At 35.6% G+C, this 23,907-nt stretch overlaps 1 protein-coding gene across 11 annotated transcripts in view; it reads right to left on the minus strand.

Annotated features, from left to right (window-relative positions):
• The window catches only part of LOC115230663 (myoferlin), a 208,485-nt gene that overhangs the window by 137,611 nt on the left and 46,967 nt on the right, over window positions 1-23,907 (minus strand). For all 11 annotated transcript variants that reach the window (XM_036499290.1, XM_036499279.1, XM_036499276.1 and 8 more), the window contains exons 3-4: window positions 17,360-17,451; window positions 2,555-2,654 (exon numbers count right to left, since the gene is read on the minus strand). In XM_036499290.1, coding sequence (XP_036355183.1) covers window positions 2,555-2,654; window positions 17,360-17,451 — 192 coding nt within the window. The remainder of the gene's footprint in view (window positions 1-2,554; window positions 2,655-17,359; window positions 17,452-23,907) is intronic.

Raw genomic sequence — 23,907 nt, forward strand, 5'->3', positions numbered from 1 at the left:
GCTTATGATGTTGTGGGCGAGAATGAGATCACCACGGCGGCAGCGTTTTTCAAGAGAATAAAGGTCGAGCGTCCTCAGCCTTTCTTCATAGGACAAATTTTTGAGACCATGAACCATGCGGGTAGCCAGCTTCTGGACTCTTTAGTTTCCAGTAAGTATAGCTATGAAATTCTTCAAATAAACATAAAATAACTCGTGCTTTTTACCATTCACAAATGTTTAAAAAGAATTTTGAGGATTTTATTTGGTTAATATATAAACCATATTTTGAAATATTCAAATTAGATTTTAAGTTACTTAGTGACATTTGGAAAAATTGAAGTGATAAGGACAGAGTAGGAACAAATGGCAGGACTTATATTCATTCGATACATTATTAATTCTATTAAACTGAATGTATGTACAGTGTGCGGTGAATATATTGTCGTCTAAATTATGCAGAAATGAAAATAACACTGACACCTCATTTTAACAGATATATTTACCAAAATTACATGAAAATAGCTTGAAATGCTAAGATTAAATTTATTTAATAAAATCACCATTGGCTTCAACCATGGCCTTTAGATGACTTCGGAATCTCCTGCAACTCTTCTAGACAGTCTCCTTGTTTAATTTAGTGAATGCTGCCATAATCCTTGCCTTCTCTTCATCTTTGGTGTTACTAGGAGTTTTGTTGGTCTCTCACCCAACACATAATAATCAAGGGGGTTGCAGTCTGGGGAATTAGGTAGCCAGATGTTAGGGTTGATGTCACAGAAAATTGTCTGACAGCCATGGGTTCTCCTGCTTGTGTGGTATGGTGCAGAGTCCTGTTGCAGGCAAAAAGATGAACTGCTTGGAACTGGCATCCACTGGGATGGTCGGTGGCCCAGGTCAGTAAAGCAGGTGGAGTGTCGCGGAAAAGCACACACAACCTAATGCTGCACACAAAAAAGCTGTGGATATCAGCACGAGTCCGAAATTCGTTGCTGGATGGAGTGAGGGGAACGAAGCGCAGACCCTTACTGAGGAGGGAGCACTCCACCTCAGAGAGGGGAAGATCTGGGGGAATGATAGCAACAGACTGAAGTGGAGAAGGAGTGAATGGGACAGAAGTAGGAGAGGTGGGAGTGGGGGTGGAAGGCTAGGAGAGAGGGGATGAGGGGTATGTGGCTTGGTAATTAAGGTGTTGTACTCATCATAAGATTGTGGTTTCTGTTCTGGGACTGGGCAAAACACTTCATTTCACATTACTCTAGTTCACCCAGCTAGCAAACATGAGTTATATGGTGATGTTGCAACAGTCCTGGCAAGCCAGCAATGGAAGGTGTACCTGCCTAAAAAGACAAACAGAAAGGAACTTTTGGACTGACGGGCCATAAGCCTACTCTGGTGTTGGGTATTACTCTTTGATTTCCTCTACATTTTTTTTTTTTGGATAAAGCTTTCATCTCTGCATTAGCCGACTTTTATTGTTATTGTTATAGTACCTATACTCTTGTACTCTTGGTTACACTTGTTATCAGTAGTATGACTTTTAGCCTAAATGATGTAACCCAAACTTTCAGCTAAGCACAAATATGTAAACATGACCTTTCTATATTATATCTGATGCTTTCACCATGTAGTAATCTCTTCTGTATTTGTCAAATAACCTTTTGCCATTTATGTATAGGTTGTTTATACAGAAATTCAAAGGATAATTTCAAAACTTAGTATTACCAAATAAGTTAGTGTCAACTCACCACTTAACACCCTGTATATTGTTTTTTTTTTATTTTATGTTTTGGTTTATTTTGGTGGTTGGGGCCAGATTTTAATGTCAGCTATTCATAAATTAGTTACTGTATTTGATGGCATCATTTAAGACATGCTGTTTTTTTGGTAACTAATGACTAGAGAAAAATCATCCCAGTTTCATTAAGGGACTCCCATTAGCTTTAATATATTAAAAACTTTTCCTGAATATGTACTGCTGAAATTTGGGTGCATTTAAGATGCTCCTGCATCTTTTATGCAAATAAATACACTAAGTATGAAGCTAAATATTTAAAATGCTGAGAGATATATAATGAAACTAAATTTTTATATTCTTCTGTTTGAAGTATGTTCAGTTTTGGCCATTGATGTTTGCTGCCCATATTTTACAGTTAAATTTTGTTTGCAAAATACTGCAGAATTATATAAAATCTTAGTTTGAATTCAAAAGTTGGCTTTTGGGTTTTTTAATTTAGTCATGACTATCTTCCAGGTTTTAAATGACCAAAGACTCTTGTTGTAGCACCTCTTTGAACTTCCTCCACTCATTCTAGCAATGAAACTTTTACAACCACCTCTGACTAATTAGGTTACTTATGATAATTTTAGACCATGTCTTCACATGACATTAACTTAATTCTTCATTTTGCAATTAAATGTGCCAATCATAAGATCTTTTAACCTTGTCTTTATGCTCAAACAAAATCCCATTAGAAACAATTGAATAAAAATAGAGGGAAAATTTTTTAAAAAATGATTAACAGTGCTCAAAGATTTAGAGCATCAATTCTAATTGATGTACATATGTACTCACAGTTGTAGGACTATTTTGAGAATCTTTGAGTGTAACATTCAGTTCCTGAGTCCTGGCATTAATCAAATTTTGCAATGGTACTACAACACTGCCAACAAACCTGTAAATAGAAAATATAAATTGTTTCAATGTTTCTAACCACTTAATTTTTATACAACTTTTGCAAATTAATCCCATATGTTTTGCAATTTTATTGAGAGTTGGGTGAAACACCCTGAAGTTTCCTAATTTAAAATGTATTTTTTAAAAATTACATAAAGAAATTTAACAAAATAACTCAAGTATCTAGTAACAGCCAAAATTATATTTGGTAGTATTAAAAATAATTTTCAAATTGTACCCTTTATCAAGGGTAAAATAAATTGTTAATGAAAAATTGCTTTTTTTAAAGTAAATGTCCCCTCTTTTATAAAACTTTTATCCTTGTATGAAAGTCATGAGCTGATTGGAATATTAAGTTATTTTTACCATGATGGCTACATAAGCTATCTTTCCATAAAAAATAAAATCTGTCTAGATAGCAATCATATTGTATAGAAATAACCAGATATTCCAATATCAGAATTTGGTTTAACCCTTTCATTCAGATTACACTGTCAAATGTAATGCTCATTTATTCAAATTGTTTTGAACTTATCATATGTTGTTTCTTAGCTTCACAAATTCAATACTGGGGTTGTTTATTCTTAAAATGACATTGTAGGATAGATGTGAGAGGCCAGATCTGGTTGGTCTGAACGTAAAACAAGTAGAATATTTGGGCCCAATATGGCCAGTTTAAATGCTAACAGATTAATAATAATGCCTTATCTGATTTCAACCTCTTGAACATAAGTGTTTTTCTAAAATGGGAATTCAAATTGTCTGAAACCTCATCAACTATTTTTTTTTTTTAATCTGAAACCAGGATCAACCATGAAAGCTATGGTTACAAATGCATCTTAACTAAAAAAAAAAAAATTATTCTCCAAATCTTATTTTTGGGACCCTCTTATATATTTTATTTTACTTACATATTATGACTATTGAGATTGTTATTTTTAAACTTCTATTATCATGTTTATTTGCATCAGTGTTGTTGTTCAGCTCCACGTAAGTTCTAATCGAGTTTTGCCATAATCAAACTTGTTCCAACGTGACCATCTTGCTTTTTTCAGGGTATGCAGAAAGATTCATTATTTAATGTCTCATTTCCTAATTTAAAACTGAAAATCACTTTCAATCAAACTCATTGTCAAAGACATTCAAGTCATTTCATTCCTGCACACATATATACTGTACTTTGAAATGCTTTATATCAAAACAAAATTGAGCTTGTCACTTATCTACTGTAGATGAATGAGGCTAGTACTAAAGCAGTGAGCGGAGCCATCCATGCTACAAGGTTATAAGTACACTTTTTGAGGTCACCAATATGGTTTACAAACTTAACTAGAAAATGGTTTTAATTCAATTTTCTCAGTTTGCTTTCCTTAGCAGATGTATGAAAAGCCCTATTACACTATTTCTGATTAAGTAGTTCAGCAGAGTGATCCTTTTGGTCTTGTACTGGTTATACTGGATATCAATGGTATTGCTAGGTTGGGGCCTGAATTGCATTTATGTGTTTGGTATTTTGATAGTGTATGGTTGCAGGAGGGAGTGGGATGGGCTGGATAGGGTCCTCAGTACAGTGAAGTCGTTTATTGAGGAACTTGGTCATAAGAATCTTTAAATTAATGATTCTAAATGTGAATTTTAGACACATCAGTCCATGGTGGATCTGGTCACTAAATATTTCAACAACCTCTTGGTCCAATTCCTAGGTAAGCTTGTTTCAGAATCACTTTGTATTCAGACAATTTGTATAGCCCCAAATATTTGGTTTTCATATTCCCTACCCCCATTTTTTTTGTTTTTTCATGTTTACTCCACTTTGGTGAGAAAAATCCACTTTTTTAACATGGACTCACTCCAAAGGCAGATGGGATGACATTATACTATTATGGAAGGGGTCTGGTTTGTTAGTTCCATAGCAGGATATATCAATTCAAAAAATTGAGACAATTTTCAAGTAAAGCCTATTTTTAACTGTTTTTGAATAATCTGACCAATATTCAATGAGTCACTTCCACAAGTGCTAACTTACAATATTTTTCCTGTGGATGAACATCAGTGGTTTACTTGGCCTGGATGGGTTCTGCATCTTTATTGCTCTTGGAGTTGGAACTGATGTATATAAGGCAATGAGTTGTCCTTGTGACAAGCCCCTTGTTTCCCAGAGCTTTCATGGATAATCATGTTAACTGAAAGCAGGTTGTTTTGCTAATAACTAGGATAAATCTAACAATAAAATGAGCCTAAGTCAGAGTAAATATCTCCTTAATTTTGAAGTAGTGGGATTGTCAAGAGAAAAGGCTCAAGGGTTGTACTCTTTGGTCTTGAGCTAGAGGTCAGTGCCACTTACAGGGTGCAACATTTAGTAATCCTTTTGCTTCATTACATATCCTAAATGCTGCAGCAAAGGTAGGAGCTACTGAATGGAACAAAATTCTGAAATACTGTACTTTTGGTTGAATTAATTTACAATCTGTGGCATTCAAGATATCTTGGAGAGCCTGGTTGCTGATAATGAAGTTTTGCCATGAATTCATTTCAAATTAATTCCAGAGAATTGATGGGGTGGGGGTTGGAGAGTAAAACTAGTTGATGATTAATTTAACAAACTTGTAAAATTTATGCAAGAATTACTTTTGGTTTGCATATGTAACAACTAAATTACTCTACAACTAACATGATAAATCCACTTAGTCTACTCTGTGAAGTAGTTTGTAATACAAAGAGTATATAGTTATAAAACCCATGCCAAAAATAACATAACAGAGACAGAATTAACCAGCTCTTCTCTGTTGTTATGAGTACCAGATAATGACAGACGCATGAGTTTTGATTATTCAAGTATGTTACCATAAGTTAATGAGGTTACAAATTAAAAGTTCAAGTCACATATATTTAGAGTGCTGACTATGCACATTACTTCGCTAAGTGCTCATCAATAACTTATGTATTACAGTCACAAAATAGACTGGTTAGATTTATTCTGAATTTATAAGATGCAACCAAATGAAGAACGAAATTCATGCCTGAAATTTAGCTGAGGTTCTTGGACATAAAAAAAAATAGGGTGAGAATTGAATAAAAGAAAGAATGTAAGATAAGGCATGGAATTTGGAAAAGTAAACTTGGCTAATAGAAATTAAGATTATTCAACACGATCCACAAAGAAAATAATAATAGGCCAAGAAATTTTATCAACTAATATGGGTCTATGATTTGAAAATGAAAGTGGAACAAAAAAACTTTGGAATGTGGAAGGTGTATATTTACAAATTCATGTAAACTACATGACGGAAATAATTGCACAGAGCACAAATAAAACATTGAAAAATTGTCAAAGTGACCATAATAGTCTGAAGGAGTCCAAAATTAAATGACAAATATGAGCTCACAATTTTTATTCTTATAGCAACCAACTGATTGTCAAGAGACAATATGCTTAATTTCCTTCAATGAAAAATATTTTATTTTTCATAAATTTTCCCACATTTAATCATATTTTTATATAATGTATAACAGCATGGGTGACCATATAAAAGTATTTGTAGTAAATAATTGTTTTAATGGGATTGAAAGAGGGAAAGACTTTCTCATTGTATCAACAATTTTTCTAGTGCTAGTAGCATGATTAATTCATCTAGACCACACTGTAAAATTGTTGGAGATAGGAAGGACATACAGTTATAAAACCCATGCCAAAATAACATCACAGGAATTGGTCTTTCAGTTTTGCAGATGATGACAGACAGCAATGAATGGTGAGGTGCTAAGAGGGCCATCCAACCCATACTGCATGGAAAAGCAGATGTAAAATGGTGATAAAATTAATATTAAAACAAATGTAAAACTGAGGAAATGGGCTAAAATCAGTCACTAAAACTGACAACATTGTGACAAAGTTCATGTAAACATTTTCACAACTTTAAACATAAATTGTATTTGTACCAGTGAAAATATTTACTAAAATTCCAAACAGTGATGAACCAAACCCTTTAGTTAGTTTCAAATATTAGTTATTTGTTCAGTTATGTCAACAAGGTTTGAACAAAAATATATAGCAACTGCATTTCCTTTCTCACAGATAAAATATATTTAAGCTTCAGAAATAGACCAGTTTCAGAGACTTTCTCTTTCTTGTTGACCATCTAGTTGGTAGGACAGCACCCTAAAACATTAGGGTTTCCCTAAATTTATCAAATGAAAAGGAAAGTGAACTACTACCAATTACAGATTTTCTTGAAACTGAAATTACATAATATGCTTGCTTTCTACATTCTTATCTTGCATAGCAAGTAGCATTTCTCTATTCAATATTTCATTATCATGTGAGTTGGCAAGCTGGCAGAATAGTTAGCATACCAGACAAAATGTTTAGCAGCATTTCCTGTCTTAACATTCTGAGATCAAATGCTGCTGGAGTCAAGTTTGCCTTTCTTCCTTTTGAGGTTAATAAAATAAGTACCAGCTAACACTGGGATCAATGTAATCAGCTTGTCCCTTTCTCCCCAAAATTGCTGGCCTTGTGCCAAAATTTGAAACCAATATGTCATTATCATGTCAAAATAACATTCCTTAATTTAGAAGTCTTTAAAATGGTGCATAAACATAACATTGTATTTAAATAGTAACTAACTTTAAGAGAAACCTCTTTTTCACAGTGTACTAAACTTACTTTTACATCAATAGGTTCAAGCACCAAAATCATTGATTATTTTGTATTTCTATTTAGAACAGTTGACACAATGGATTTTAAAAATAAACAATAGTGACACACCTTAATATCTATTACTTGTCTAGCAAATTTTATAGATTTAAATTGCGTAAAGAAAGCTTGTGGGAAGCTTTAGCTAACAAAAAATTTTAATTGTTCTCATTCTTTTCTGCTCAAGGCACAAGCCCAAAATCTTTGGGGTGAGGGCCAGTTGATTAGGTCAACCCCAGTGTGCAACTGGTTTTCATATTGTAAGCAACACCTTAAGACAATTGAGCTAAAGTCTTGCTCTGAAGTAATTCCGCCTTTTCCACTAGCAGATGATAACTTTGTAATGTTAGCTTAATTTCAAGAATAAATATCTAAAGCTGCTAAAGTAGAAATACCTGGCCAAAGATAAACCTCGGTACCTGGCTTTCGTCGACATGGAGAAAGCCTTTGACAGGGTCCCCCAATTCCTTATCTGGTGGTCAATGAAGAAACTAGGGATAGATGAATGGTTAGCAAGAGCTGTGCAAGCCATGTACAGGGACGCTGTCAGTAAGGTGAGGGTTGGCAACGAGTACAGTGAAGAATTCCGAGTAGAGGTAGGGGTCCACCAAGGTTCAGTCCTCAGCCCCCTCCTATTTATCATAGTCCTCCAGGCAAAAACAGAGGAATTCAAGACAGGATGCCCTTGTGAGCTCCTCTATGCTGACGACCTTGCTCAAATTACTGAGTCACTATCAGAACTAGAGAAGTTTCATGTGTGGAAACAAGGATTAGAATTGAAGGGCCTTAAAGTCAACCTAGCTAAAACCAAAGTCCTAATAAGTAGAAAGGCAGGCAAACCACAAATCCCTTCAGGTAGATGGCCCTGCTCGATCTGTAGAAAAGGAGTAGATAGAAACTCTATAAGATGTACCCAGTGTAAGCTATGGACACATAAGAGGTGTAGTAATATCAAAGGAAGGCTAACTGGGAAGATAGTTTTTGTATGTGGCAGATGCTCAGGAGCAATAAACACTGAAAATGTGCAGAGAACAACTTCCGCCACATTCCAGGGAGAAAAACTAAAAGTAGTTGATAGCTTCCATTATCTAGGTGACCAAGTCAATAGCAGGGGAGGGTGTTTTGCATTTTTTACAATTCATCTAGCTGCTAGAATAAGAATAGCCTGGGCAAAGTTCAGCGAGCTCTTACCTCTGCTGGTGACAAAGGGCCTCTCGCTCAGAGTAAAAGGTAGACTGTATGATGCATGTGTACAAACAGCCATGCTACATGGCAGTGAAAAATGGGCTGTGATTGCTGAGGACATGCGTAAGCTGGCAAGGAATGAAGCCAGTTTGCTCCGATGGATGAGTAATGTCAGTTTGCATACTCAACAGAGTGTAAGTACTTTGAGAGAAAAGTTGGACCTAAGAAGCATCAGATGTGGTGTGCAAGAGAGACGACTGTGCTGCTATGGTCATGTGGTGAGAATGAATGAAGATAGCTGTGTGAAAAAGTACCACACCCTAGTAGTTGAGGGAACCTGTGGAAGAGATAGACCCAGAAAAACCTAGGATGAGATGGTGAAGCATGACCTTCAAACATTAAGCCTCACCGAGGCAATGACTAGTGACCACCTTTGGAAATATGCTGTGCTTGAGATGACCCGGCAAGCCAAGTGAGACCATAACCTCATGGCCTATACCAGGTGTGTAACCAGCTCACTTATGTGTACCTTTCCTTTATTGGACATTAAACTGCTTGCGAAGACCTGTTGAGGCAAGTCAAATTGAAATTGAAATTAAATTCGATGACTGGCATCTGTGCTAGTGGAGCACTAAGAGCACCATCTGAATGTTATCATTGAAAGAGCAGCTAACTGGCTTCCGTGCTGGTGGCACATAAAAAGCACCATTCATGCGTGATCATTACCAGTGTCACCTTACTGGCACTTGTGCCGGTGACATGTGAAAAAAAACATTCAAGCAAGGTTGGTGCCAGTGCAGGTGGCACGTAAAAAACACCATTTGAGCATGGCCATTGCCAGTACTGCCTGACTGGCCCTCGTGCCAGTGGCACGTAAAAGCACCCACTACCTCTCGGAGTGGTTGGTGTTAGGAAGGGTATCCAGCTGTAGAAACTTTGCCAGATCAGATTGGAGCCTGGTGTAGCCATCTGGTTCGCCAGTCCTCAGTCAAATCATCCAACCCATGCTAGCATGGAAAGCAGACGTTAAACAATGATGATGATGATGACGACTAAAGTATGGTTTCATAACTCAGACCATATATTCAATGGAGATTATTGCAATCCCTACAATAAACAAGATCCTTTCTTTACAACAGCTGTTTGTATTGACACTTAAATAAGTGTAAGTTAATAATTTTATTGTTAACATGAACTAAACATATAGAACAAGTGTGTTTATTGATATTTAGCTAAGAAACAAAAAAAACAAAACAAAAAAAACTGTCCTTTAGCATTTAAACCAGCCGTAATAGGCCCAAATATTCTACCTAGTTTATGCTAGATCTAGCCTCTCACACCTACCTTACAATGTCATTGGAAAAATAATATATCATTGAAATCTTGAAATTACAAGATAATGCAGGATTAATTCAAAACGATGTAAATAAATAAGCATTATAACTGACAGAATAATCTGAATGCTAAAGGGTAAAAGATTACCATGAAACTTGTTAGCCAGATGACAGTTTAGTTATTTTCATAGAAGGCATTATCATCAATTAAAATGAATATAACATGTGAAAATGTCTAACAGTATTTTAGAATATTTTAGTAAGAATGGTGACTTTAACAAATTCCATGCCTTCAGGTTGAAAGCAGTTTTAGTTTCTTGTAGTTATTGAAATTGTTAAACAGGGTATAAAACTGAGTTTCATCAATTTTGCCATACAGACAAAACTGACATTTGTAGATGAAAAGGAAGTTTGGTTCAAGATACATTTGTAGGAGGAGTGGGGGGTTTTCTAATAAAGAAAGCTTTGTAGGTTTATTTTCACACTTAACACTTAATTAATGTTATCTATTAATAAAATTTTAATCAAACATTACTGAAAACCAGTAAAAAAAACCTTCATAATTTGTGTTACTATATTTTTTTTGCATTTTTTACAATCCCAGTTTCAAACTATAGAAGTTGTTGATTTGGAAGTACATGTTCTGGAAGAACTCTTACATACTGATGGATTTTTATATATGCTATCCACTCATACAGAATGAAAGTAGGAGCTGGATCTATTCTTATATAAAATAGAGCAGTACCATATCAAGGGCAGAGTTGTAAGTTCAGTATCTGCCATAAATACAATGTGGTATTGAAATAAACAAAAATTGTTTATATGCAATGCGTCTAAGTTTACATACATGTCAACTTGCATTTTTGTATATAACAGCAAATTTTTGAACAGTTATCATGTTACTAACAAGGAACTATAATGACAGTAATTCATTACTCTGCACTTGAGGTTGTGTTTATTCAAAGACATAGCATATGGAGTCTGTAGGAGGCTGGTTATAAAATAACTAGGTTAGCAAAAAGCATGTGAAGTCTCATGAATGATACACATGCATATGTACACACACACACACACACTAAAGTAAATGGCTATGTGATTTAAAAGCATTACTGTTCAGCTAAATGTTAGCTATTTAAAGTTTATAATTAACTAGCAGTATCGCCCAGCGTTGCTCGGGTTTGTAAGGGAAATAACTATATAAGCATTTTTAGAGATGTAAAGTATAATAGCCATCTCAATATGGCTAACCACAAAGGGGGGTGTTACTGTAGCTTTTTACGTTCTGAGATTTAATAATACATTTTTAGAGAGTTACTTCCCTTATATAATAGCAAAAAAAATGCATTAAAAATGGGAAAAAAATGATGGTTCATTTTTTTTTAAATCATAGACTCATCGTAGACGCGCGCTAATACCCAGAAGGGCTCAATATGAATCATGACTATAAGATACCCGCTTTTGGTTACACTGCACCACAAAATGTGGGAGTAGTTAGGAATCTAAATCGTAGGAGACAGACACACAACTTCACTTTTATATATAAAGATGTATATTAGTTAAGAAAAAAACAAAAACAAACAAACATTCCAGCCAACAGAATTTTTTAATATTAGGAAGGGTGACTTAGAAAAGATAAATTGATATAGTTATTGGGGCCTCTTGCTATGTATACAGTTACTGATACAAAGAAACTTTAATATTTCAGGTGACTGAATAATTAAGTGTTAACAGTTTGCATTGTTTCCTTAAGAAAGGACATAAAATGTTGATTCAGTTCATCTAATGAGTGACAACTGAAAAATTTGTTTAAAGAAATAAATATTGACAGTGTTAGAATTAAACCTTTGAATGAGCCACTCAGAGAATAAGGAATACAACTATTGGTAGTGTAGTTTAGTGCCATAGTGGCTCTTTGCCTGTTGAAGGCCAGTTTTGTCTTCTGGCTCAACAGAGCTAAACCCCTACTTCCAGGAAAGATACAAGTAGTTAAGATTTGGCGTACTCCTTCCTTCTCTTATAAAGCATTGCATCAAAGTCAAAAATCAATATTGTAATTGTAAGGGAGAACTAGAATCATAGAAGTAAATTTAATTATAAAGTATACTGAGCTAACATAAACAGTGTTGCTAAACTAAGTGGATACTAATTAAGAACTATCAACACATTAGTTGCTTAGCTGAATGTAATTGCATAGAATTGATTAAATGCTTGAGGTGTGAAAGGCAAAAAGTAGTTAACTACAAGATTTGAAAAAAAAAAAAAAAGTGCATTAGTTTATAAACAAAGAAATAAGCTTACTTAACCCTTTAGCATTCAGATTACTCTGTCAAAAGTAATGCTTATTTATTCACATTGCTTTGAATTAATCATGCATTATCTCAAGTTTTGATATTTTGATGATGTGATTGTATATTTTTAGAATGACATTGTAAGGTAGGTGTGAGAATCCAGACCCGGCTGGTTTGAACATAAAACAAGTACAATATTTGGGCCGGATATGGCCAGTTCAAATGTTAAGGGGTTAATGTGATCATTCATATAATTTTTACAAACTACATCAATATTTATATTTTAAAGATTTCAAGTTTAGGTTCCAAACTTCCAAGAATCAGAGTGAGGAAATTGGGACAGGTAGATAGTTGCAGTTACTATGAAACACAACTCATAGTAAGGTGTTGGGGGGGGGGGGGGGTTGGAGAGAAGCTTTTTAAAAACTAACAAAAATAAATTTGAGTACCAAAAGACAGCATGTATTCATTGATACAAAACTCAATAGTGTTCCAGAGATGACAATATTTAGGCAAGTACAGCAAGTTTAGATGATCAAAACTAGGGAGTAGTTACTCTAAAGCAATAGGAAAACTGTGAGAGGCACTACAGCTGCAGATTTTAATGTTGTAATCTATATTGAATTAAGCTTGAAAGTTTTAATAACTACTAGATTACTTACTATCTCCACAGTTTGATAGCTTGCGAAAGCTCTCTCAAATCTTGAGTTCATTGGGATGAGATAAAGTTTGAGATGTTTGTATAGAGATTAAAGAGTTAGAAGCTGATGTTTTCTCTGAAGGATTGTGCATTATAGTACTGTTGTTTATCCCCCAGACAGACCTGCTGGAGAAGACCAACGATCAAAGACATTCCAGTTATGATCTTTCAGTGTCTTAGAGTTTAACCAGGACTATAATTAGCAATATTTTCTCTTTTATTTATTTTCAAGTAGTAAAATCTGAATTTAGGGACACTTGATCACTATTTTTAGCAGGTTGAGGGATAACACAAGGGCTTCTTCGTTGGTTCAGCCATTAAATTTTGATGAAGCAGAGAAAAAATAATAAACAAAGACTTTCAGATTTAATACAGAGGATTTTCTTCTGAAAGTAGTTTAGTCAGTTAATAAACCTTAACAGAAAGCTTATCTTTTTGTTCAGAAGACAAACACTCCTCACTTCCTTCCTATGACCCTTCTAACAATTCCATATACACCCTCTTAATGAGTGAATAATTTACATATTCATTAGCCTCTTGACTATGACAAACTTTTTATTCTGTTACTATGCATTTGCATTTATGGCATTCAAAATCCATCAATGTGCCATCAACATGCCAAATCTTTAAAACTTTTTTCTTATTTTGAATTTCAATTTGTCAGAAATATTTATCTTGGTGTGATAACTTATTATCTATATCACAAAGATACTGAATGAGAAACAGCCTAAACATTAGCAGTAAACATTGCTGTGTCTATACTGGCATGAAGTAAAAATATATAAGACTTGACATCATCCAAGTTTGAGCAAGCTCTTATTTAAATTAATGCCCTCCAAGACAAGTCAGAGAATCATGTTTTGCTTATAGGTTTCATTTTTGCCATAGTTTCTACAGCTAGATGACTTTCCTGTTGCCAACCGCTTCACACAGTGTATTGGGTATATTTTAGCATGGCACCAATAATAATCACATCATCATTGTCGTTTAACGTCCACCTTCCATGCTGGCATGGGTTGGACAGTTTGACCGAGGGCTGGCAAGCCAGAAGGCTGGACCAGGCTCCAATCTGATCTGGCAAAGTTTCTACAGCTGGATGCCCTTCCTAACACCAACCACTCTGAGAGTGTAGTGGGTGCTTTTTACATGCCACCAGCACAAGGGCTAGTCAAGTGGTACTGGCATCAACCACACTTAAATGGTGCTTTTTACGTGCCACCGGCACGGGAGTCAGTCAGGTGACACTGGCAATGACTACGCTCGAATGATGCTTTTTACGTGCCTCTGGCACAGGACCAATCAGCTGGCACTGGTCAAATCCATTACTCTTATTTAATATAATCTCATTATTTACATAATCAATCTACTAAACATTTCTCTGATGTCAAAGCTTCCCAGAACATTTGATCTGGATGATAAAACTTAAGTCACTCAACTTCTCAATACATTTTTAACATCGTATACAGACATCAAAATAACTGATGATCCAATGTGGCAGCCTCTATGTGGTCACTTAAACTTGCTAGAAACAGCAGCCAATCACCTTACTATCTTGCAAAGAATATACTGGTTACTGCTGTCAAAGCTACAATATGCCTAAAAAATTGGAAATGTCGTGGCTGGAATGCCTTTGATTATAGGTTTGCTTGATCACGATTTAGTTGGGGCTAAGCAACTAGCTGAAGATAATGAGCAAGATTTGACAAGTCTTAGACTTAAAGGAAATGATAAAAGAAAAATATTTGACAAGTGGACAAAGAACTAAGATTGACATGTTTAGAACTAACATCAAGCCATTTATATTATTTCCATTCTTTTAAGTTATTACCTAACCTTTGACAACATTTATAATTCCACCACCAAAATATAATTCATTTCTTTCAATAGTAAGATGAAAATAACCAAACTAAATATTCCAGTTTCAGAAATAGCTTCAATACTAAAAAAATATTTCAACAGTTAAAAAATAGATAGCAAAACAAGTTAACTGGTTGGTTAATGAATGAGAGAAAAATTCAATAGGGATGTTGGATGAATTGGAATTTAATAAATCATTTTGGAGATTTATAAAAAGCACCAATACTTGTGTGTGTAAATATAACTTCAGGAAAAACAATGAAAATAAAAGAGAACTTTAGACTAAATGTTTTTACAGTAGTAAGTTCTGCTTCTGCTGGCTGTGAATGCAGCTCTATCCGAGGTCAACAAAATTCCAGCAAGGAAGAGTTGAGAATCTGTTAAATTCTTTACTCTACACTGCAAACATCATCATTATCATCATTTAACGTCCGCTTTCCATGCTAGCATGGGCTGGACGATTTTGACTGAGGGCTGGTGAACCAGATGGCTGCACCAGGCTCCAATCTTGATCTGGCAGTGTTTCTACAGCTGGATGCCCTTCCTAACGCCAACCACTCTGAGAGTGTAGTGGGTGCTTTTACGTGCCACTGGCATGGGGGCCAGTCAGGTGGTACTGGTAACGACCTCGCTCAAATCTTTTACACATGCTAACGGCACAGGTGCCAGTAAGGTGACACTGGTAACGATCACACTCGAATGGTGCCTTTTATATGCCACTAGCACAGAAGCCAGTTAGCCGCTCTGGCAACGATCATGCTTGGATGGTGCTCTTTGCATGGATGCCAGTCATCGACTTTGATTTATGCGCACTAAATATTCTGGACCAATTGTGGCCAACAGAGACCATCAATAGTTTTCCAGATTTTATTCTAGAGTCAAAATAGCTAGGATTTTCAGACAAATAGGATTTTCTATAAATTTTATGAGATATATTCAGTATAGGTTAATAGGAATGTATCACATCATCATCTAGTGTTTTAAATCTGGGTTTTGTCTCTGTTAACGGGGGTGGCCAGATCTACCTCAATGCTATAGCAACTGAGGTAAGCAGGTGCAACCCACCCCAACTTTTGGGCTGGATGGTGCCCATTCTCCTTTGCTATCATGAGGCTTTTTTGGAGCTGGATTTTCTACAGGGAGCATACCCTAGCTTACCCCCAACCTCAGTTTCTAGACATGAGTGGTCCTGAGACCAAGGCTTTTACTCCCTGAGACCCCTTTCTGAACCCCCCTATCTTCACAATGTCTAACTACATGTATTGTACTACCATTTTAATTGATGTACATTTCTCCATGTGAAGGTGCATGGCTCAGTGGTTAGAATGTCAAGCTCACAATCATGAGGTAGTGAGTTTGTTTCCCAGACCAGGCTATGCGTTGTGTTCTTGAGCAAGACACTTTATTTCATGTTGCTCCAGTTCACTCATCTGTAGAAATGAGTTATGACATCACTGGTGCCAAGCTGTATCAGCCTTTGCCCTTCTCTTGGATAGCTTCGGTGGTGTGAAGTGGGAAGGCTGATATGCATAGGTGACTGCTGGTCTTCCATAAATAACCTTGCCCCAACTTGTGCCTCAGAGGGGAACTTTCACGGTGCAATCCCATGGTCATTCTTGACTGAAGGGGGTCTTTACTTTTCACATTTCTCTGGGATACCTACCTGCAAGATAGCAATTTTGTTATCTGGGTTGTTAGCCTACAACAAATCTATTGTTCTATTAAGGACACTAGATCTATTGAAGGCCATGAAGAAGCCTAATGTAATTGCTTGTGCTTCTTGAAAATAGTAGCTAGATTGCCCTCAGATCACACTATGCCATTTTTAAAAAGAGAAGGATACAAACACAAATATAAAACTAGATACTCCTGAAAATGCTGGATGGTTAGAGCTGGAACAACATTGCATGATGAGGGTTGATTTGGAGATAAACAACAACCAGATCTATTCAATTGGCTTAATGCACCTCAAAGCAGCTATTAGTAAAAAAAAGTCTTCAAATTATGAATAAGAAGTATTTAGCAGATTTAGGATCAGTATGTCAACTTTCAGCTCTATTTTGATTTCATATAAACTCCACTCACCAAGAAAAAATTATTTCTTGGATACAATAAATTTCTAGTCAAGACAAAGATCCAAGAGAATAAGGATGTACTGTAGTATGTATGTCACCAATCAAATTTAAGTGTAACTCATTTGCATAAATTGAGATCAAATCCTCCTGAAACTAATTTTAATTGATCTGAAGCAAGAATGATTGTAATATTGAATTATAGTGGAAACTTTACCACTGTAGTTTATTCTAGCACTAGAAAGAAAGCTAAATGCAATAACCTCATCAATGTTGAGATGAACTACATTGAAGAGTTTACATATTGAGAATTTCTACTCAGTTAAGTAATCCTGGAAAGTTTTAAAATTTATATTACAGTAAGCAAGCAGCTAAATTTCACTTAAACAAAATGAAAGAATTTTGTTCAAATTTTAAAAGAATTACAATATTTCAAAATCCTTTTGAAGGTCAAATAATTGAAAAATCTCGATTCTAATAATTTCCTTTATAAAAAATACTTTCTGTATCATAGTTAAATGGCTTGGTTAAAAGTGAAATTGAATAAAAACAGAGTTTAAAAAGTACTTACTTATTGCGCCCAATCTTTTCATAATCTTTCACTGTAACAACTATTTCATCATTGGGTGCAAGAGGAACACCTTTCAGGTCAAATTCCAATGTCTGAATAAAAATAAAGTCAAATATAAACAAGCTATATATTTAAGTTTCAATTTTATTTTTAGTTGTTTTATATATATATTTTCCATATTTCTATTTGCATATGAACTCTCAAACAAAAACTGCCTGCCTTATTATTATTATTATTATTATTATTATATACATAACACAGGTCTCTTACCCCTAACATTGCTGCTCAGTCACAATCTACTTCACCCATCCCTTTATCCTATCATAATGCTTGCATAACAAGGGGTTATCTCAAATCTATTAGTATCCAGTTGATCCCAATCACCACACTTTCATTTTTATTAACAACAATCATGCTTTCTTACCATTGATTATCTCTACAACCTTCCATCATTTGCTCTCTGTTGCTGCCACCTTCAGCCTCTTTCTCATTATTGTCTCTCTTCCATTATTCCCTCCTCTACAACACTGTCATTCCAATTACATTTCTCCATTGCAACCTTATTTCTTTCATCCTCTCACCTTAGTTCATCACCTCATCGTTCATCTCTTCTATTCACCCTCTTGGTTCTTGAACAAATGGACTCAAACTTAGAATTCTTTAGACTGGTGAGGTACAAGGCAACATCATTAGAGTTGATGCCACAATAAAATGTACTCTTTATAAAAGTAGTTGGGGAATAAGTAAAAACAGTGTAAGGTTGAGAGAACTCTTTAGTTTTGTCAAAAACCCGACAGCTTTGCTAATGCTGGTACCATGATAAAATCCAGTACAACCTTTAACTTTTTAGCTTTCAGATTACACTATCAAATGTAATGTTTATTTATTCACATTGTTTTCAATCAATCATAAATTATCCTATAGCTACGAGATTTTGATGTGATTGTTTATTTTTAGAAATACATTGTAGTGTAGGTGTGAAAGGCCAGATCTGGCTGGTTTGAACATAACACATGTAAAATATTTGGGGCTGATAAGGCCGGTTTAGAAAGGACATTCAGCCATAGAAACAGTGTCAGAAATGGAATGTACAAGTGAGACATGATCCTCTGACCCTTCTAAGAAGATAGTAAATCTGAATAGAAACGAATTCATATTGTGACAAACCCAGCCAACATAAGCTCCTCTGGAAAGTAGACATAAAATGATGATGAGAATTTGATAATTTATAATATATTATTGCTAATTTAAGAAGTGTCATTAGTATAGGCGCAGGAGTGGCTGTGTGGTAAGTAGCTTGTTTACCAACCACATGGTTCCGAGTTCAGTCCCACTGTGTGGCATCTTGGGCAAGTGTCTTCTACTATAGCCCCGGGCCGACCAATGCCTTGTGAGTGGATTTGGTAGACGGAAACTGAAAGAAGCCTGTCGTATATATGTATATATATATATATATATATGTGTGTGTGTTTGTGTGTCTGTGTTTGTCCCCCTAGCATTGTTTGACAACCGATGCTGGTGTGTTTAGTCCCCGTAACTTAGCGGTTCGGCAAAAGAGACCGATAGAATAAGTACTGGGCTTACAAAGAATAAGTCCCGGAGTCGATTTGCTCGACTAAAGGTGGTGGTGCTCCAGCATGGCCGCAGTCAAATGACTGAAACAAGTAAAAGAGTAAAAGAGTAGTATAAACCAGTGTTCCTCAACTGGGGTCTATATAAGATTTTGTGGGGCTCATGCAACAAAATAGTAAATTGAGGATCCACAAAAGTAATTTAAGGGCCCCCTGAAAGAAATTTGCTTAGATGTGTATATTAGTATGTATTGCATGAAGCAGGTTTCTTTCTCTGGTATTTTCTTTAGTTCAACTCACACAAGTTAGTATGAAAAAAAAAAGTATTTTGGAAGAAGTTTCTATAAAACTAGTTTTTGAACATTGAATCTACCAGAATAAAATAGTAATCAAAGGGGGTCCATAGATGAAAAGTGGTTGAGACCCTCTAAACCTTTAATATATGTTGGATTAAAAACAATTAGTTTTTTTTTTAATGTTGTTTAAAATTTAAAATGCCAACTAGAAAGCATGCTTATATCTTTGTTACTGAAAGCATGCAAATATGTGAAAAATGCAAGACTGTTTACATATATTATCTTTGATTTCCCATCTCAGAGATCTAAAACACTGCTTATCTTAAGATTTCACAAGTAATTACCTTGAATAAGAAAAAAAAAAAAGCAAGCAAACAAAAACTGAAACATTTTACAATGTACTACTTAACAGATAACAGTACAAATTATTTACAATTAAATTAAATAGCTCATAATTACTTATGAGCAGTCATGACTGTTGCTATTAAGAAATTTGCTTCCTAACATGTGGTTTTGTGTTCAGTTTTACTGCACTGTACCTTGGGCAAGTGTCTTCTACAGCCTTGGACTAACCAAAGCCTTCCTAGTGGATTTGGTAGAAAGAAACCTGTGTGTGTGTGTGTGTGTGTGTGTGTGTGCATGCATGTCTCTCTCTCCTTGTCTGGATATCACAAGATTGTTACAAGCAAGTGTCACTGCCAGACAAGTCCCTCATTTCTAGTCTTCTATTAAAACAAGTCCAGCTATGGGGGAAATACTACTTTGCTTGGAAACAGGTGAGGGTTGGAGACAGGAAGGGAATATGGTCATTAAAAAAATCTACCTTAAAACTATATATATATATATATATTTGTCCAACCCATGAAGATGAACACTGAAAGATGGAGAAACATCAGCCTTTTTTTAATTAGATCTGTGATTAGACATTCCAGTTGTCATTTTCCCATGCACTGTGCAATCAAGATTGCATTATCCAAGTTCTTTTATAAGAACATTAAGATATGACAAGGGAAATTTAGCTGCTATTTCTAGTAGGTGAGTGACTACATTAACAAAAGTATATATCATCATCATTTTAGCAGCCATTTTCCCATGCTTGCTTGGTTCAGACAGAATTTGCTGAGGCAGATTTTCAATGGCCAGATACCATTCTTGTTGCTAACCTTCACCTGTTTCCAAGCAAAGTAATGTTTCACCATGTGAAGATCATACTCGTGTGGATGATTGGAAACGGATGAATTACAATGCTTGTCTGATGGTGACAGCCATCTACAACAACATGCGATGTAAAGACAAGGTTGCACAATCACATATCTACATGCATATCTGCACAATGGACTTCTTTCCGTTTGCATCAACCAAATCCACTTGCAAGGCTTTTAATCAACCCAGAGCTATAGCAAAGGACACTTGTCCAAGATGCCACTCAGTGGGACTGAACGCCAAACTAACTAAAAACACCAATTAGAAACAGCTGCCAAACATAGACAGCACTTATTTGGCTGCTACTTCTAGCAGGTTTAGTGACTATATTGGCAAAAGTATTTATACCCCCAAGAGAAATTAAAGGTAATTTGTGAATGCTGGAAAGTAAATAATATCAAAGTTAACAGTCTGAGAATTTTTATGCTTAAGTCATTCCAGTAGACTTACTTTCTTTTTTTCTAAAAACAAACTTACTGTAATGATTTCAAGTTTTCCTTAATATCATCATCATTCGACAGCCATGTTACATGTTGGCATGGGTTGAATGGCTTGATAGGATCTGATGAGTTCAAGAATTGTATCATGCTCCAGTGTCTCCTTTGGCATGGTTTCTGTGGTTGGATGCCCTTCCCAACACCAACTAACTTATAGTGTGCACTGGGTACTTTTTTCATACCACCAGTACCAGTGAGGTGACTATGCAGCTTGCAAGATTATGAACTGAGTGGGGAAGGGGTAACTTTATGGTAAGAGAATAAAGAGTAGAGAAGGGTAGATTATGAGAGAAAAAAGTCAGAGCAAAACAAGTTTCTTGTATTCTGATAATGTTTCTTTAAGTGTTGTAAATTTCAACAATTCTATATAGTTGGTAAAATTTCTTTAAAGACTTGCTGATCTTCATAACGTTGAACATTCAAATATAAATTAAGATTAGTAGCACACATATTTCAAACCTGTTGTTACAGACCATATGATTAGTAGTCTAGCTCATCACATCATAGTGTTTCTCCTTTCATATTGCTTTATTATTACATAAGTCCAACACCACAGATTCATAATAGAAGGGAGATGGAACTGTGTGATATTCATACTTTTCTTTAGACGACAAAGAATAAACATGAAATGAAATGGTTGCATGTGGGAAATGACTGAGATGTGGATTTGGTTTACAAAGAACTTCACTCTACATCACTCACCACCACCAGTGTCTGTGAAGAATGAGAGGGTCAGACTGATGGAGGAGAAAGAGAGAGAGAGAGATTGAAGTGGGAGAAAGGGATACATATAGCAGTATTAAAGACAAAGTTTTTTTTTTTACAAAAATGCGAGTGTAGAAGAGGGAGGAGTAGGTATAAATTGTTCATAAATGTGGAGGGTATTTAGACATGTCTGTACACATCAGTGATACTAGATAGATCATTGAGATATGGGAATGCATATAAATATATATACATACATACATACAGAAAAACTCAAAAGCACTTAGACAGATCAACACTTAATTACATTTGTAAATAGATATCTAAGTTTTGTTTATACACATGTGAAACTCCTTTCATCTCTATCAATACAAAGGGCAGAGGACTTTTCCTATCTCAACTACTAACACTATAATTGGATATTAAGATAATAATAAAGCATAACTACACACAGACATACTGAAGCAAGAAATTGTCTTAAGTGTTCCTTAAATTACCCTTCAAATGGTGCAGTCCACTGCAAGCTCCTATACTCATTTGTACAATTTTTGTATGTTCCAACCTCTGGAACACAAATAGTATATCCCATTTCCAAGAAAGTGACTCTGCAAACATCCAACCTATTGCCTTCACATCCAATGTCTAAAAATAAGATAGTCAACTTTCTTTATGTGGTCACTCGACCTGCTAGAAATAGCAGCCAAATCTTACTTAAATAACACCCTACCATCTTAGAAAAAAAGGACACATTGAATAATGCAGTCCTACATACCCTTAAAAAGATAGGATGCTCATGGGTGTAGTATTTTAGACCACAAGTATGAGCTACCAGATCAGAGTGGACCTGGGGCTAAAAAATAGCATCAGCATCTGAAAAGATTGATTTCTGTTAAGGTCTTGAAAGCAGATCCACAAGGAGACGTGCTCAAAGTCAAACAGTAGTTGTCACTTCCCCTATCTCCTGGATAGAAAGCTTATTGGATTCATCATGGGACCCTTTTAAACTTGCATTGTATTAAGTCCGATCTCAAATTCCCATATGAATATTAATGGTCTGACGGTGACATTCATTTACAACTATGACACATGATGTCAATGCAAGGAGACACTAATACACATGCATACTCACACACACACACACACACACACACACATAATGAGCTTCTTTCAGTTTCTGTCTACCAAATCCACTCACAAGCCTTTGGAGCTTTGGTTTTCCAAGGGTCATAGTAGAAGAAACTTTCTCCAAAAGCCATAAAATGAGACTGAACCTGAAACTATGCAGCCAGGAAGTGAACTTCTTAACCACACAGTCGTACCTGCAGACAGACAGACAGATAGCCTTGATGTCATGTGATAGTTGTAAAGGAGTGTCACCATCATATAAGTGGGGTCTTTCATGTAAAAACATGTCGAGGTGTGAAGAAATATTACCTTGCTTGGAAACAGATGAGGATTGGTGACAGGAAGGGCATCAGGCTCTAGAAAGTTTGCCTCAATGAATACTGTCTAACCCATACAAGTACGGAAAAGTGGATGTCAAAACAATGATAATGATGAAGAAGTCACCCACACTTGCACAACTTCTATAAACAGAAAATGCAAAAACATCCAATGTCACCAAGATATAATCACTATGCATATCCTGGAAAATTTCTGGCATGAAACTTTCCCTTCACATGAACTGCAAATAGCCCAAACTTTCAAAACACAGACACATGTCACTCACCAAATACATATTTATGCAGGTCACACACACAAGCTGGTAGGACACATATGTGGAAAGAGAAATCAATAGTTCAATGCCACCAGACTTCAAAGCACTTTAAAGATTTTTGATAGAATATAATTACTATATTACGACACTAAATATGGTCTAACAATATTGTCAATATATGGTCTGATCAATAAGTATCTGGTCTGTTGCCATAGTAATGAAGCTAAAGCATGCAGAGTGAAGCTGCTTGGCATAGATTGACCTTGAACTCTGCTGTGCATGCGCATTAAGTTTTAACATTCTAGCTCCCTTCTGCTATTTACAGCAGTGCTTGGAAGGAAGGTGTGTAGCATGTGATCATTGCATTGACTATGACAGAGAAAGTTGAGCAGAGAATCTGCATCAAATTTTGCCAAAAGCTTGGCGATACCTGCTCAGAGGCCTACACAAAGTTTACAAAAAGTTTTCATTGTTCTCGACACAATCAAGATCTTGTGCAACTGAAACCAGAATGTCTTTTTGGTCAGCTGAAAGCAGTTTTGGCACAGACTTGGCAGAC

Source organism: Octopus sinensis, linkage group LG2, assembly GCF_006345805.1.
Source record: "Octopus sinensis linkage group LG2, ASM634580v1, whole genome shotgun sequence".
Classification (NCBI taxonomy): domain Eukaryota; kingdom Metazoa; phylum Mollusca; class Cephalopoda; order Octopoda; family Octopodidae; genus Octopus; species Octopus sinensis.